The sequence below is a fragment of the Dendrobium catenatum genome, unplaced genomic scaffold (assembly GCF_001605985.2).
Source record: "Dendrobium catenatum unplaced genomic scaffold, ASM160598v2 fragScaff_scaffold_1557, whole genome shotgun sequence".
NCBI lineage: Eukaryota > Viridiplantae > Streptophyta > Magnoliopsida > Asparagales > Orchidaceae > Dendrobium > Dendrobium catenatum.
Window position 1 is genome coordinate 3297118 of NW_021320019.1, and position 18751 is coordinate 3315868.

The 18751-nt window shown below is 35.7% G+C and overlaps 1 protein-coding gene across 1 annotated transcript in view; it reads left to right on the forward strand.

The window, feature by feature from the left end:
* Positions 1 to 18751, forward strand: part of LOC110115011 (mediator of RNA polymerase II transcription subunit 25) — a gene marked incomplete at its 3' end in the record, with an annotated part of 74815 nt that overhangs the window by 25407 nt on the left and 30657 nt on the right. The window contains 5 exon segments of the mRNA XM_020848099.1: positions 295 to 504; positions 586 to 651; positions 1615 to 1825; positions 15664 to 15728; positions 15852 to 16634. Coding sequence (XP_020703758.1) covers positions 295 to 504; positions 586 to 651; positions 1615 to 1825; positions 15664 to 15728; positions 15852 to 16634 — 1335 coding nt within the window.

Here is an 18751-nt window from a genome sequence, read left to right on the forward strand (position 1 = left end):
CATATCTTTAATGATTTGAATATAAGCATTATTGACTCCTTTCTTTTCAAGAACTCTCCATAACACTAAGTAATACTTGTCTGTACGGTTTAAAAAATTTCATCCCAACGTTGCATTTGACAATTTAGAATTTACTTGCTTATTGGAATAATGTGTCTCTTCTCATTGGAGGTTTTATTTAACACTTTTTTTGCATGTTTATCCGATTGTTCTTTTCTACAAGATAACTTAGAAATGTTTTTGTTTGCTTTATGTTTTGGAGAGCTTTTGACTATCATCTGCTGCTGCTTTCAGATGTTCACAGTTTCAACAAATGGCAGCCAGAGCCTTCAAAATCTTGATTTTCAGAAACATTGCATCCTTGTTGCTGCAAGCAATCCTTATCCACTATCCAGTCCAGTCTATTTTCCTCCTAACCCAACCACAGAGCAGAGTGATAATCCTGATGCACAGACTGGGACATGTCTTGGTGATGCAGAGGGTGTTGCAAAGTCATTTGGTCAGGTAATCCACATATTGTATCGTTTCAAAGTTCACGTCCATTTGGCAGATCTGGTTTCTATTCAGATTTCGTTTTTTTTTCAGTGCTTTATATCATTGTCGGTGCTTTGTCCTCGGCAACTTCCAAAACTCAAAGCAATATATATTGCGGTATGCGTATCAACTCATTATAGCATCTTGTAATTTCTGGAATTTTGCTATATTTGAGATCATTTTAACTTCACCGCTAGGATTCTTTCTTTATACTTTATTGTTCTTTCTGTCTGTCTCTCCATAGCCATTAGTCAGTGTCCTTAATTAATTTAATAATTTTTTTGGGCTTTTTTACTATGTTTCAATTTTATTTTTCTACTGAATGAAATCATCACGATGAACTTATTGTTTGATCTTTATATTATAAACATTGATGCACAAATAATCACTGCTCAGTCATGACGAAAGGAAATGAAATAGCAATATGGAGTGTTAGCAGCACATTATAGAAAAGGATTGTTATGGAGATTATGGATGGGAGAAATCAGTAGCTAGAAATGAAATTGTAAGTGGGCAGTGGCTAATGAAATTGTTCGTTAGGTGATTTGTTTGTTTGTTGTGATTAAGAGCACACATTTTCTACCTAGAAACACCCTCTCTTTATATTGTATTTTTATTCAAACAAATAAATTACTTTCAAGTTTATAACATGAGAAAATACATACATGGTCCCTATAAACTCAGCCTGAGAAAATGAATTACTTTTAAGACTTGCATGGAGTCCCTCTAAATGAGTTTAACAACTTGGATGAAATCCCATTAAAGACTATGGTCCGCATAGATTTTATTCAGGGATTGTATGATTGCAAGTGTTAAATTCTGTAGAATCTTAAATACAGTGTATTTTGAATACAATATATTTGAAGTTTAGTGGATTATATTTTGAATACTGTGTATTTCTTATTCAAAAATTGATCTTCTTTTTACTTATGCTATTTAACATAATATGATTTGTCATTTTTTTAAGAATGAAAAATGAGGATTTGTAAAGCTACCCAGTTGGGAATGTTGATGATGTTTGAATAAGAAACAAAAATAATAAGAAATGTTCATATAAGCCATGACCATCTAATTATACAGGGAAAGCGCAATCCTCGAGCTGCAGATCCAACTGTTGATAATGCTAGCAACCCTCATTTTACTGTTTTACTCTCTGAGAACTTTATGGAGGCCCGAGCTGCTCTAAGCCGTCCGGTGATTGGAAGTTTGGCAACTGCCCAAAGTGTTGTGAAAATGGATGCTGCTCCTACAGGTGCTGCTCCATGGACTTCTTCAACTTCTCTTCAATCAGGTAATTATCAAGCTCGCAGCTTAGTAACAAAATAATATTCAGAATGCTTGGTTTTAGTAACTAAAGGCTTCTGTCTTTTCACTGATTTTGTGCATTTTCATGCGAAATAGTTGTCTTTGTAGCATAATTTTCTGATTTATTAAATGATTATTGGTGCATACAATTAGCAGCCACAGTGATATACTCTGTTATCTATTCTAACTCGTATACTGCAGCTAAACCTTTTGTAACTCTTCCAATATACCCTTATAATAAGAAAAACATATATTTAAAGACTTTTGGCAAGTGCACATAAATATATGATTTTGGTGATAGACTTAAGACAAGTGCAGACTGAGAGAAGATCAAATCACAAGTTAAATTATTTAACTCAAACTCAATGGTATGCACCAGAAAGTTAACTGCAATTATAAAAGTTGAATTCACAAGTATAGGACATGAAATTTACAGTGCAATAAGTTAATGCTTGAAAGTAAATAAAGGTCTATAAAGGTCAGAGAGAGCACTTCTTATGTCTATAAAGAGGAGTACCTATTCTTTCTATAGCTAGAGAGAGAAACTCCCGGTTTTTTGTTACTCTTTTTTCAAATTTCATCGTCTTCTAACCGTTGGCGGGATTTCAGCACGGGATGGAGGGGCGGCCGCCGGCCAACTCTGACGGTCGGATGGATATGACTGCTCATCCTATCACCACTTGTGTCATTTCCAAGTCATGTGCACCTTCACGGGATATTGTTGGATCACCCAGGCTCGGCTTCTTCAACGGGCCTTTGGTCATCAAAGAACCAAAGTAAATCATTTTTACTTCTCCACCTCCTGTTCCGGGTAAGGGAAAGGAGAAACAAATTGTTGATGAAGTTCAGAACTTTTCTCCTCTTAAGAGTAATGTGTCTAAATCAAAGGATTTTGGATCTTCTTCGTCGAACATGAAATTGTTTGTCAAGAGGTTTGGTAACATTCCTAAATCTGATTCATTTTTGGAGGGATCTCCATCAGTCCAATTGAAGGAGTTGAGTCCTTCAGACGTTCGTAAAATTGCTCCAACAAGTATTGTTGATGCTGAAGTTCCAGTAAATAATGCTAATGATGGTCCAAAAATGGGGGATAAAAATCTGAATAATCCATGGAGTAAGCGGCCTTACATTAAAGTTGATTTGTCCAAGGAGGATCAATTTTTATCTGAAGATGGTTTGTCCGTTAGATTATATGAACCAAGTGTGAACATTAATTCAAACAAGCTTCAATGCTCGGTGGTGGTGAAGGTATTTGGCAAGTTCACTCCAATTTAGATGGTAGCTGATGAATTACGTCGACAATGGTCCAAGTTTGGTAAATTCCATTTAACGGTGCTAGGTTATGGTTGGGTGCTATGTTCTTTTTACTCTAATGAAGCCATGGAGAATGTCTTATTTGGTGGCCCTTTGTTCGTGAACGGACACATTGTAGGTATTGACAAATGGAGCCCAAAATTCTCACCTGATTCATTGAAAGGCTTGTCTTCTCCTGTTTGGGTTAGAATGCCCAACCTTCCTCTTTACTGCTGGGATGAAGTTAACGTGGCAAGGATTGCTTCTTTGATTGGAATCCCTGTACTCATTGATGGTGACATGTTTCAATGGGGGTGAAGGGAATTTGCTAGAGTATGTGTCAGAGTAGAACTTGACAAATAACTATCCTTGGGAGTGTGGGTGGAAGGGATGAATGGATGCTTTTTTTCAAAAAGTGGAGTACGAGAAGATCTCAACATTTTGTCAAGTTTGTGTACAAGCTAATGAGCAGTTATATTCTAACTCTAATGAAATATCTTATGGGCCTTGGATGTTGGTAAATAATAGAAGAAGAAATAGAAGGAATTGGGGAACTCAGAAAACTGTGAATATCCAGAAAACTAAACCTGTCTCAAGAAAACGTGTACCTAAAGTGTTGATTCCAACTCATGAGGAAGTTCAGGAAGAAATGATTGAAGATCCAATTGCCAAGGTTACTGAATCGACTATGGCAGATTTAATTTAACAAGGTGTAAAGGATCAGGTTATTAAGGAGATTACATCACTTTCAGATTTATTGGTTGGTAATTCTGCTGATAAACAGAGGAGAGATTCTTCTAGTAAGGAGAATAACTTGTGTTCCCCTTGCAATGTTGCAGTGAAGGAATGTAATAGCTTTAGTATCCTTGCTTCTATGGATGGAGAAGAGGACACTATGGAAGAAAAATCAGACTTTGTTTTAACAGAAATGGAGGAAGGCGAGCTGATTGAGGTTGAGGTGGTCGAGACAGAAGCTACGGTCATACTTCCAGAACACAATGTGGATGAACAAGCTGAATTGGAATTCAAAACGAAGGATCAAGGAGGAATGGGTATGACTGTCTCTGAAGGTAATAAACCAAAACTTCTTAAAGAACTTAGGTCTCTAGGACCTTTGAATTCTTCTTCTAGGCTGAAAAAGGGATTGAACAAGAAGAGGAGCGGGGTCCTTCCCCCTCTTTGACTTAATGAGTTCCTTAGCCATTTGGAACTGTAAGGGGCCTAACAAAAGAGAGGAGGGAAAAATTCAAATTTTCTCAAGGGTCATTAGAAATGAAAAACTTTATGAACAACAATGATTTGCATAATATAGGGATTGTTAGTCCCAAATTCACTTGGTGTAATAATAAGAAGGGTAATGCTAGGATTTTGGAAAGACTTGATAGATGTTTGCTTAACTCCAAGGCGTTGGAAATGGTTTATCAAGCTCCAGTTAGGCATTTTCCAAGGGTTGCCTCCGACCATTGTCCCATTGTTTTGAAAATCTTCAATATAGAATTTTGTCATAACAATGTATTGAGATTTGAGGACGTTTGGTTATCTTATCCGGCATCAGCAGCAGTTGTAAAAAAATCTTGGAACAAATTTGCTAGTGGAAATGCAATGGAAGCCCTCAACAAAAGAATTTATAGATCTCTTAGAGCTTTTGTTTTTTTTTTTTGGAGCAAAGCAAAACACAAGGATCTATTGGAACTCAAGGAGAATTTGAAAAAGGAAATTGAAAAATTACAACTTCAAGAATCAATTGGTAGCAATTTTACTGAAGAAAAACTTCTATTATTGAGATCCAAAATCAATGATTTGAATATCACTCTAGCCCGCTTGAACGCATGGTGGAAACAAAGAGCCAAGGTTAAATGGCTTAGAGAAGGAGATATCAATTCAAATTTTTTTCAAGCTTTTGCCAATGGAAGAAGGAATGAGAATGTTATAAATCAAATAAAGAATAAGGAAGGACTTCTAGTGGAGGATCTCTTGTCTATTAGAGAGGTTTTTTTCAACTACTTTGGGAAAAAATGGAGACATAGTGGATGTTGCTTGGATTGCTGGCCTTCTTCACCAAAATTTTTAAGCAAAGAGTGTAACTTTCTTGATCATGACTTTTTTTTTGAGTAGGTGGAAACAGTTGTTAAAAGCCTTGGGCATAATATTTCTTCCGGAATGGATATCTTACTCATTCATCAAAGCTTATTGGAAGATGATTGGTAAAGACATTTGGCAAGCAATCTATCTTTTCTTATCTTCGGGTAAGATGTGCTCTAAATGGAAAGAACGTTGGTAGTGCTCATTCCTAAAGTGAGTAACCCTCTTCTTCCATCAAACTTTAGGCCAATTAGCCTTTGTATGTCAACTTATAAAATTGTTGCAAAAGTATTGTTGAACAGATTGATGAAAGTAATTAACTCATTGGTTATGGATGTTCAATCGGGTTTTGTCAAAGGGAGATCTTTATCGGATCACATCCTCCTTGCACAGGAAATCTTCCACAAGTTTAGATTATCTAAATCTAAAAAAGGTTTGATTGCTATCAAGGTTGACATGGAGCAGGCGTATGACAATATAGCTTGGGAAACTCTTAAGCAAGTTCTAAAGTCTTTTGGCTTTTCAAAGAATTTTTCTGAACTATTGATGGAATGTGTTGTAGATTATTCTTTTTCAATTCAAATTAATGGGGCTAGTTCAAGTTGGATCAAAGGAAAGAGTGGTTTTAGACAGGGTTGTCCACTATCTCCATACCTCTTCATCTTATATTCTCAGCTACTTACAAATGCCTTTGTGTTGAAGGGAAGAAATCTGGGAATAAAAACAGCTCCGTTGGCTCCCAAAATTTGTCATCTTATGTTTGCCGATGACATCCTAATATTCTCTGAAGCAATGATTGGTCATCTGAGTATAATTCAGAAAGTTTTAAATGACTATTGCTGCTAGACGTGACAGTTGATTAATACGAAAAAATCTGCAATTATGTTTGGAAAATCAGTGGGAAGGAATCGGAGAAGGTGTGCATCTAATCTTTTGGGGTTCAAGGAGGTGAAAGATATGCATTATCTGGGTATCAAGATGTCCTTAAGAAGACTGAAATCTTCTATTTTCCTGCACATTTGATGTAAGCAAAAAATATAGGGGACCCTATATTTTTTGCTTAACAAAAATTAGGCTCGATTGACACCGACAAAGCAAAGACTAGAAGAGGAAAGAACAAACTCTTACAATTCAAATAAAACTCAAAAGACGAAATTACAACGACGACGACTTGCAAACTTAAAATTAAAAGACGACACCCTAAAGTTGCTTCACTTAGAGAAGAAGGATACAGGTGGAGTGGCACTTGCGGAGAGATGAAAGAGATTAGAAGCCCGAGAAGAAAGGTTGGAAATTATGTATTGAATCAGAACCAGGAACCAAGGAGACAGCCACGGGAGACGAGGGGAACCGCACGGACTGAGAGCCACGGCCACGGGAAACGAGGGACGGTCACGGAAGAAGGAGCCCAGCCGTGAGATCCCAAGAGGCAAACACAAAATACTAAAAGCCATGAGGGAACCAAGGAGTCACCTCATGGGAAAAGCAAATTCTTGGAATTCCAAAGGCCGGTTTGGAATTCCAAGAGACAAACATTAAACAAACATAAAAAGCATAAAATTACATTAATTAAAAGATAATAAATGAACTAAAATGTTAACTCATAATGAGCTAACCCTTAGTTCAATAAATGAACTAAAGTCCAGCTCATAAATGAACTAAAAGTTTAGCTCAAATATGATGAACTACTAGACTCAAGGGAAGCCAAAATATGATTTATTTTGGACAAGTGTTGAACCCCCCCCCCCCCAGCCCCCCCCCCCCCCTTTGTCTACATCAACATTATGGAGAAAGTGTTAACTAAATTGGATGTGTGGGGAAAGAAATATATATCTACATCGGGTAAATTGGTTTTAATCAAATCGGTTATACTTTCTATACCGGTATTTTATTCTTCACACTCTTTGATTCCTTTAAGTATTTTAAAGGAATTGGATAAGATGTGTAGAAACTTTTTATGGAGGAAGGAAGATGACAATCTTGGTATTAACTATGTGGCATGGGAAGAACTTTGCAAACCGTTATGTGATGGAGGACGGGGAATTCATTCCGCAGCTCATACAGTTGGAGTGTTGGACCATTGAGAGCTAAGTTCACTTGGAATTTCTTTAAAAATCTTAATTTGTTACTTAATAATCATTGGCGGCTAAATATGCTAGAAATGTAATGGATGCTAATGTTAAGAGATTCAATTCTCCAAAATGGAAAATTTTAACAGTGGAGCTAAAGCTCTCCAACCTGTTGTTGATGCATGCAAAAATTAGGACAACCCCCTAATTTTTGCAAGCAAAATAAAATTCGTCCTAGGGCAATAAGAAGGATACAAAGACACTCTTGAAATAACAAAAACAACAACTTTATAACATATAAAAATGACACTTACAACTTTTGACGACAAACAAATACAAACATAAATATACACCTAAACTTGCTTTCTTGGATTGAGAAGAAGGATACAATTGGAATGGAACTTGCGGATAGAAGAAAGAGGTAAGGAGCCGAAACGAAGGAGGAGAAGCTCGCAAGCTTTCCTAGAAGAAGAGAGAAATGGAAAAAGCTCTTAAGCTTTTCCAAACCCTTAGGTTTTCATGTCCAAAAATGACATTATATCATCCTCTAACTTTGCCCAAACATCTTATATTTATAGGAGAAAAGAGGCCGGACAAATAGCCCTAATTATTTCCAATTAAACCTAATAAAAGGGGAAAATGGAACTCCAAAAGTTTTAATTTATATTTCTGTACAGAAATCGGCACCCAAACAACCTTGCAATTAATCCAAAACAGCCACCAAAAAGGCCACACAAAAGCTGGGAAAAAACAGTCACGGGACAACAGTTAGGGGAGGCAGAACATCACCAAAAAGGAAGCAAAGGAACCGGGTAAAATAGCCAGGGAAGAAGCCAAGAAGGCAGCACAGGAACTGGGTAGGAGAAGCCATGGGAACACAGCCAGGGAGGGACCTGAAGAGCCAACACAGAAACCGGGTTGGAGAAGTCACGGGAACACATCCAGGGAGCAAACCGAGTTGGCAACACAGGAACCGGGAAGGGGAAATCACGGGAAATCAGCCAGGGGGGGAATAAAAAAGGCAACCAACACCAACACCTAACATCAATTCATGGGACAGCACAAGGAGAAATCAAGGAGACACAAGAAGGGGAAGAGGCAAAGGCAGCCAAGGGAAGAAACCTAAGAGCCACAGGAGAGGGGAGTAAAGGAGGAAGGAATGAATCTAATTTGGCAATAAATACACAATAATGAGTTGACTCTAGTAGAACTTAAACTTCTATCATTAATGAACTGACTCTAGTAGAACTTACAAAATTTTCAACTCAACTTGTTTTTAATGCTATCAGTACAACATCTATTTCTTTGAATTTTAATCTCATTTCGGATCACTGGGGTGCTAACCAGTTGTTAAGACCGATTTCCTCTATTTGGCATCCCCTCCTCCCGTATGGATTAAAGTCAACATCGATGCTACTTTATTGAGCTCTAATGAAGCAGGAGTTGGTGGAGTATTTAGATATCATAAAGGTAGATTTCTTCTTGCTTTTGGATTTAAATGTATGCATTGGGACAATGGATTTCTGGAGCTTTTGGCATTCCGCTCTTTAAAGAAGATTATCAAGGAATGGATGATGGAATCAAAAGGTATTATTATTGAAGGTGATAGTTATAATGTTATTAACTACTTGAAGTCTTCGTCTGCAAAACTTATCCGATCCAGAATGATGATTTTGAAGACTTCTCGTTCCTCAAAGATTTTGATAGTTTTTTTTATTTCATTGTGTTAATAGAGAATGTAATAAGTTAGCCGATTGTTGTGCTAACTTGGCCTTGTTGGGTGATTTTATTTGGGAAGATCTTTTTTTAATAAGGTTCCTCCTACTTTCTTGTCTTTATTAAAGGAGGATTGTGTAGACTTTCTATCACTTAGTAGATTGTATTAGGGGTTTTTCTTCTTTATTTAATGCATTTTGCAGTTTCTAAAAAAAAAAAAAAAGCAAATAAAGGTTGAATAAAGCATACCAATTTTTACTTTATTGAATGCCAATCGCCTATGTCCATCCTGAATATGCCTTGGATCAAATACTATACCTCATTCACACATCGCCTCAAACAATCCTTTTATAGCCATCCTCTTCTTCACCTGAGAAGGACTTCCATTGACCCATTTGTGTTACCACTTATCAAGGAGAGCTGCAACACTTTTCTATCCTTTGAGACTACAATACATTTTTATTTTCTGTACGTTGGCTGACCCAAGTTAACCTAGATGAGTCTAATAAACCAAATCGATCCATATATCATCCAATTAGCGTTTTAACCTTAGTCATTACCCATTCAGGTTATACATTAGTTTTCCTTGATCTCCTAGCGTCTCTCCAATTCATGCTTTAGGGGGATCTGACGCTGATGATCTGAGGGAAGAGCAATGGTGTCTAAATGGTCCTTCATTCCTTTTTCCACCATCGTTGACTAATTCTTGAAGGTTGAAGCTATTAGGGACAACGAGGAATGATCCTAGTTGTCGATTATGAATTGCCCTGGGGCATGATTGTTATTGGAAATCCTTATGTGGGGAGAGTCTTTCGAGTGCCTGAACAATTTCCCCTAGCTTCCTTTTTTTTTCCTCTCAGCTGCTAAATACCAACTTTGGTGAGCAGGTAATGGTGTTGACGTCCATGGTAATTCTAGCAGTGCCCAGCATCTATTGCTTCCTTTGTTGTCTTGTCTCTGCCCGACGAACGAGCAGTTAACGACTGAACAAGCTTTGGTGAGATAATATTCCATGGACTTAAAAACAACCATAGCTCTGCTCTGTTGCTTGTGTGTTGTCAAAAAAATTCCTAGAGCTCTAGGTTTTCCTAGAGCAAAGGAGCATTTAAGGAGTTTGTAATCAAAACCTGATTCTCCATTTCATCAATGGTGAAATTTGTGCCCTGTGCCCATTCTCTTTGATGGCTTGGATGATAACTTGCTGGAGGAAGAAGGCGACAGAGGAATAGTTGGATTATCAGATTCTAGTCTAATATCCATTAAGTGCATGAATCCACATTCATTCCATAAAATCAAAATCCATGGTTTATTCCTATTTGTCCAATCCTCAAATCGAACTGCTTAGATTGGCCGCCTTGGTTAGGGAGCGCCCACTTATTAGCTGACTTTGTATATCCTATTAAGTGGGATTAATAAATCCCTAGAAGCTTTGAAAACTCTATCTCTAAAAAAAATAGAAAATATGAGATAAATGGCGTTAGATTCCTAATAGAATGTAGGTTATGTCAAAATTAATCTAAAATACAGGTGTCTTTTATTTGACATGATTTTCAATTTTTCGAAGTTATGAAAATTATTTAAATGGACTTAATTAATTTAAAGCTTTATTAAACTCTTCTGGGATGCTCTATAGACCCTCAAATGTCTATCTCAAATCCCATAGTGATTGGAATTACTTAAATCCATTTTTGCATTTTTTGAAAATTTAGGGCAGTTAAAATGAAAGAATTAGTTGCTTGAGACTTGAAAGATTCCTAATTCACTATAGAAAATTTCTAAAAAACAAAATCAGCTCATATGTGCATATGATATAAATAGATTATATAATACCCAGAATTTCAATTTAAATCAAGTCTAACTGTTTCCACTAAAGTCTGCGACTACTATTACTAAATTAAGTGGAAATTTAGTTGGATTTCAGTGGAAATTATCTATTGCTGAAAGATTTCCACTATAGCCCACTTACCTTTAACATGCAGAAGCCGGATGAGATCCCGCGGCTGAGAATGAATTGAGAAAATTCAGTAGTGGAAGTGCAGCCAATTTATAATAGTATGTAATTTAAGTTAAAAAGCATTATTCAGCATTAGCACTTCCTTTTTTTTTTCCTCTTTTCCCATCACCTTGCTTCTGGCAGTCGAGGGAACAACAGGCCGTGAGCTTGGAGACGGAAGGGCTGCTGTAGTGGAAGTAATCAGCAACATTAAGGTAAGATATAGAGAATATTAAAGTTATTGTAGGTTATTGTTTGTTATAATAAGTTGTAGTTTGTTGGAAATGATGAAATTAGTTGGGAAATGAATGTATTTTTGCTGTAATTCAGAAATTGTCTTAGAAAATAGTAAAAAAGGGTTGAAAGTAATGTTGTTAGGTGTGCTATTGCCACTGGAATTGCTGAATTCAGGTATTTGAATTAGGTGTGCTGAAAGTAATGTTTGTTAAATTTAGTTTGCAGAAGTTGTTAGCTGAAATCAATAAGATAAAGTAGAAGAAAAGCTGAAATTAATTCATGATTTGTGTTGCTATATGGCTTATATATTTCTGGCTAAGGGTTGCTAAGATCTGTTAAGGAAAGGAAGGGAGAATGAGGAAACAGAGGTAAGGGAAAGGTTTTGGGTTGAATTAAGAAAAAGTGCATTTGAGGCTGTTTACAGAAGAAAAAGAAGGCAGAGTATTGTAGAAGAGCCAATTGATGATGAGGTGCGATATCCAAATGATACATAGGAAATAGTAAATTTTATATATTTGCAAATTCATATTTTTTATGTTATGATAGTATTTATTTCATTATATTTTTTGATTCATTAAGTAGTAATGATTATATTAGCACACAATATAATTGTGAAAGTGAATGATATGAGAAAAGTAAAAAGTCATGTATGGGTGATAGACCTGAACAATTAAAGGCGAAAATCTAACGAGATAAGCCTACACTCGAATTTCAAAAAGTAAGGAATTCTGTCCCAACCGTGAATGAGAGAGCAGCTTTAATTCTAAAGATTGGGAATTCAGACCAACTTTGAATTGGAAAGCTTAAAGCGTGCAAAAGCTTATAGCAATCACATAATTTGTATAAAAGTTTAAACAGTAAACATGATAAAAAGCAATGTTATGTATTTTTTATTATCAGTATGAAATTTTCATTTGTTTTAAATTAATTGTTAAAATGTTATTATTATTTCTTATACATTGCTTGCATATTTCATTGAGCCCTAGCTCATTAGCAGTGGTTGTATTGCAGTAAAGGTGAAGGAGTTAGTAAAACATTAGATTGAAAGAGGTGATTGCCCTTTTTGATGTACATACATTTTTGGTGTACAAAGAGATTTGAGTGATAGCTGTATAGACTTTTGGGTATTAAGTAATTTTTAAAGGCTTTAGTAAAGCTCTATATTTCAATTGAGATGTGCATTTTATTTGAGGTATATTATATATGCTTCATATTATGAAAATCTTGATGTGTTATGATTAGCTATGTTAGGATAGTTTGAATATACCAGTTTTTACTTATCTAATTATGATATCAGTGTTTTAGAATGGGGGTAAGTAAGAAGAAGGTTTGTTCAGATTCTCTTTCTCTATTACACTCTAAATTGATTGCAGGGAGTCAAAATGGGTTGTGACAAATTATGCTAAAATTAATCTCTAGTTTTTTCTAAGCTATATGTGTGTTTTTTCTTTTTTGATGAATTAAAACATATTCTTCAACATAGGATTATTCTCTAAGGATTTTCCCTCTTCTGATTGTTTTATTTCAGAGTCTCCTATTGACTTTAAAATTTTATTTCATAGCATTAGGACCTTTATGGAGCTAGACCACTCTTAGATAAGCCTCAGGTTTGCTTTAGTTGGATTTGAGTAAACCCAATCTGAACTTCTTCCATATATGTCCTTTAGTCTAGTGCCATTCCAGGGTCCTAATTGGAGATTTCGAATTAATCTCTAAAGGATTTTAGGTGGCGTTAGTATACTCTAGAGCTAAAATCTAGATTCTCTTTATTTGTTCCACTCTAAAATCAATAAATAATCTTAGAAGTTTGCATAGGACCAAATCACAATATCTTTTAATTATTTGACCCAATCAAACAAATGATCTTCATCCTTTAAATTCCAAGTTCTAAGATATTTATTTTGGTTTCAAACATCGAAGTTAGAGATCAAAATTATCATATCTAATGCATTTTCTTAAACCCAACTTAAGGAAATCCCTTAATCATATTATGTGAAATAAAACAACATAATATTTTTTTCCTTTTAGCCTTGGAAGCTATAGAAATTCTTAGCCTTGAATCCTTAAGGTTCTTTTCATGTTTCATGTGCCTCAAAGCTGTTGATGTACTGCTTTTCATTTACTTGTATCCAAAACAAGTGAATGAATCTATCTTTAGCTCTGCATCAAATCCTGTTAGCCTTTCTTATTTAAACAAATAGAAATCATCTCATTCTTATTGACCTCAACGCCAAAGGTCATTTACTCAACCCAAATAAATAGATGATTTCAATCTTTGCCCAAATTCTTAGTTCTCTAAGCCAAAATAAGTGAACTTACTCTTTCATCTTAAATTGAAATTAAATCAATACTTGTAGGTCTCTTTAAGAGCCTTATTTTTTTGAAATTTGTTTTATTAAATTAGGTGAATTTCATCAAGTCTTAAATAAAACCCTAAGGCATATTTGCTTGACCTAAACTAAACAAATTCTTATCATGTTAAAAAAATATTAAACATATTATTAAATAAATAAAGTTAATATAAATTTTTTTATTGATATAATAATGTATCATTTCACCCCAAAAGGTGAGATGCTTATATTATTTTATCTTCAAAACATGCAATGGGTTTTTTTATATCCCTTTAAAAAAATGAAACCTTTTAAAAAGCGTACATAAGTTTTCAAGTCACAAATAGTGAAATCATCTCTAGAATAAATTCTTAAATTCACAATGAAGCAACATATCAAATAATAGTATGACAAACACAGCCTTGCACATGGTAGATGCACCACTCTGAGCCATCCTAAGTTAATGTTTAGTTAGGATATTTTTTTTTTCCTTCCATGTGTTAGAACTACCAATTTTTTGTTGAAATTATTATATAAGACCCAATCGTAAAATTATTATAGTAATGATATTTTTTTAAACTTCCCATGGATTTTAGGGGCTTACTTTTGACTTTTATAAATTTAAGTAATTGAGGAAATTAAAAAACATTTTATTTAATGGATATTTGCATACATTTTCTTTTATAATTAATTAATATTAATTTCCTTGTTATCCAATCAGCCAGTTATCGTTTTCCCCTGATATTCTATCGCTGTAGCCTGTAAACAAACAAAAAAAAAAAAGAGGCAAAAACTTGAAAAACTAAAGAAGAAAAAGGTTAGTTGGTATTTTATTTGGTCTTTGTCTATACTCTTCCTATAGCCTTAAGCCTATCTTGGGTTTAATCTTTCTCTTCTCCATTTCTGCATTTCTTCATTGCTATCTTGGGTTACATGAAGCAGAGTTTTGAAAGAGTTGCTAAAGGAAAGCTTTTTTGCCTCTTTTGACGACGTTGTTCCTATTAGATTGGAAATCATGACGGGAACTCATTGCGAAGGTAACGATCTTTCACATTTTTCACTGCGCTTCTTCGGTTAAATCTTGTAAATATGCCATTTTTAATATTTATAATTTATTAAATCTGGGATTTAGGGGAAAAGGTGGAAAACTGCGTGAAATTAGGATTTAACTTACCGTAATATTTGAGAAGATGTTTTTTTGCGTTTGTCAAGATTTAACTCAAATCTCCAAAAAGTCCCTTATTCTCCTGTAGAGTATAAAGTTCTTGATTAGTAATTAACAAAATCCTTGATTTAAATATTTATCTTAAAATCTATTCCAAGATGTAAGATAGGTTCAAATTTATTGTGCATGGATGGCGTCATTTTTATTCGCTTGTAGAATGAAAATTTCTTGATTAGTAATTAACAAAACGTGCCTCTTAGGTGCTTAATTTGATGTGGCCTACATCCCTTTTCCTTTGTAGTCTGTGGTATTTGGTAGCTATTTGGTCTAGTTAATTGTTGTATTCATGCAAATGTTGAACATACTCTAAAAAATCTTTAATGATGATAGGGTATATTCTAGGAACTGAAATCATTTATGGCAGATTGTGAGCCATTCCGTCAAATTGCAACAAATATCCCAAATTTTAATTTGTTCTGGAAGTGTGGGGGTACCAATGGTGTATGTTAATGATGAATTGATGTGTCAAATAGTGATGCCTGCAGATTTTTGCAACATGCTAAAGCATGATTAGTCTAAAATTTTTCTGCAGGGTTATAATTCAATAGAATGACTTAAAGTTCTGCTCTGACTATGGCATACCTAGTATGCTTTACTTTTACTATCAATTTGATTGATTTTTCAAATCCATCCTGAAAATGGCTTTGACTGCCCTGCACTACTTTAATTGCACGAAGTTTTGCATGTATATTTTTCTTCTTTCATGTAAGATTTTTAAGACATTATGACAAACTTTTGAAGAAAGCTTGATATCCCCATTTTTTCACTATCCTGCCGGTTCTACCGTGAACAATTGAATTGACCCTGTTCTATTTAGGGGATTTAATTCAACTGTTTTTTTTCTTATCAGCTGACTATTTCAGTGTTTTTTTTTTCCAGTTAATGGGTCTATGATCAATCGACAACAACCTTCCGGGAATATTCCTCCTGCAGCAGTGAAAGTGGTAGGGCAGAATAATTTAATTTGGAAGAAACTATATTTCTAAAATTGTAACTAATTTTAAGTTCTGCATTGAAACATACTTTTTTTTATTTATTTTTATTTTTTATTTTTTATTTTTATCTAGGAACCAACTACAGTGCCAACTATGGTTTCTGGATCTGGCTATCCACATCTACCACCCATATCCAGTGTTTCTTCCCAAGTAGCACCTAGCTTGCAAACATCTTCTCCATCTCCTACTTCACAAGAGATGAACATAACCAGTGAAGCCATGCCAGAACATAAACCATTGGTGAATCTTTCGTCGCAGACACTGCGCCCTGTTAGCCCTGCCAATGTGAGCATCTTGAACAATCTTTCGCAGCATCGGGAAGTAATGAACTCTGCTTCTATCACTGGAGCAAACCCTATCGGTCTTCAAACAATTGGAGTAACACCTATGGTAATGCACGTGTCAAATATGATTTCCAGTGGAATGGCATCATCTGGAATGTCAGGAGCATTGATGACTACGACGCAGGTTGCTCAGAACACAGCACTTGGTTCATTTACTTCAGCCAATTCACAAGTTTCAGGAAACTCAAACATGGGTATTTCACCAGCTTTGACTAATCTCCAGAACAGCATTGGTATGGGCCAGTCTGTACAAGGTATGGGTCAAGGAAACCTGACACAAAGTGCCCAAACAGGGCAAGGCGGAATTAACATGACAACTAGTATAATGAATGGGCTTGGACCTGCCGGTTTATCTTCTGTACCAGGGACAATGATTCCTACACCGGGAATGTCTCAGCAGTCAAGCGTGAATTCTCTTGGGATGACTAATAACACAGCTATCAACTTGCCATTAACACAACAAGCTCCCGGTGTTCAGCAAACTCAGTCGAAGTATGTTAAAATATGGGAGGTAATTTTCATATATATAATATGTACTAGTTAGTTGTAAGAATGATTAATTGGGTTTGTCTTTCTTCAACATATAGAGCTAACCAATGAACAGCCTAGGCCTGGTGCTTTCTGGGGATCACCCGTTGCTGAAAACAAGTTGAAACTTGTTTGACCCCCTAAAACCGAGGCTTCGAAACTTACAAGAGGCCATGCATGGATGACTATGCTCAAGCTTGGACTATGGTTTATGTCAAGTTGGCTTTGAGCGTGTTTGGTTCAACTTCAAATCCAAAAATTTGATGTTAGCTCGATTCAAAATCAAAATCTTTATTGATTGTAGTCATGAATATAAATTCAATTTGATATACGAATTCACTTGACTCAAAGTAAATTCAATTTGATATTAATTTTTAGTTAATTATAGTCATGAATATAAATGTATTATACAAACTTTATTTGATATAAATTATATGTATATATATATATATATATATATATATATATATAATTATTCTTTTTTGAGTCAAATTTTAAGTGACTTGAATTATTTCCTAGCTAGTTGGAGCAAACTTGAAATCGGCTGGAAATCAATTGAATCCATAGTGGTGCTCAAGATTGAGCCGGAATTGAATCGAGTCTATTTTGAGTTTCAAGCTTTTTTTGAGCATCCTTATTGGACTATGAGGTTAGCTATCTAATGTTGACTCCTATACCTCAAACCACGTGCGAAAAGACCAAACTGGTGAGTAAAGTGATATGCGCCTTGGTGCCACGTGTCACTTGAAGGATCAAACGACCTCCGTTTGCCAAATGGATGATGCCGTTGCGATCAGGACATCGAATTCTGCTAGGTCGAGGCCCCTCGCAGTCGAACCGGATGAGATCGGTTAAAAGGGATGACTGACATCAGAAATTAAAATGCGAGGCTGATCAAACGACGTCAGATTGACGAACGGACTGCGTCGTTATGTTCGGAACACCGTCAATACCCTACATGCACTGCCAATTTGTTTAATTGAGGTTGTGCACGTAAATCGAGGCATCCCCATGTAAAAATTACCATCGGCATTGCTCAAACGACGTCCGATCATGAAACGGACTGCGTAGTTATGTTCGAAACACCGTCAATACTCTTAATGCACTCCCAATTTGTTTAATTGAGGTTGTGCATGCAAATCGAGATGGGCCCTTGTAAAAATTTTCCTTGGCGTTGCTCAAACGACGTTCGATCGCAAAACGGAATACGTTGTTGCGATCGGAACATCGACAATACCCTAAATGCATTGTCAATTTGTTTAATTTTGATATTTGACGAATTTGACACGCAAAACGAGGCAATCATCACACAAATCGAGAGAGTAGCATGCAAATCAAGGCTGTTTTTGACCACGTTAATGCTGTTTTGTCATTCTTAATTAATGCATGAATGACTTGAACATTAATATAGAATACACTTAATAAAAATTCTATAAAGAAATAGATGCCAAACAGGGAAATCTAATATCACCCAACAGCATTCTTTCCTCTGATTCTCTCTTCCAACAAGCCGTGAGGTTAGAAGAAGAAGCTAGGAGAAGGAAAAAGGGTCATCCAAGAAGAAATAAGAAGGCAATAAAAGAAAAAGAAGAAGAGAGGTCTTCATCAATCTTCAAAGCCTCTTCCTCTTCATGCAAGCCTTTCGCCAAATAGCTCTCCCTTCCGATCTCTCTCTCATGTGAAGACCTTAACGTACAGATCTCTACATTTTTCCACTCCAACAATGCTTCCTGACGGTCATGAAATCCACCACCACCAGTTGGCACTCCTAATACTTCAAGTGGCTCGAGAGGTCCAGCACCTTGAGTTCGTTGGCCATAGGAAGAGGTCAAGGGATTTCACGTCCTATTGGCTCAGGCTTATCTTCACAAGCACCTCGCAGGTCATCGTTGAAGCCATTACACTGGGTGAAATTAACAAGAGTTGTGATGATTATGGGATGAATTAGAAAGTTTTGTGATGCTCGAAGTGCTTCAGATTTTGATATGTCGGAACTGGAATGTCTCTTCTCTGCAGTCATGCGCAAATCAGATGGCAACCCAAAAGCATATAAGAAGAGGAAAACTCTTGGATCCAAACCAGATAAAGTCACCTGACTGA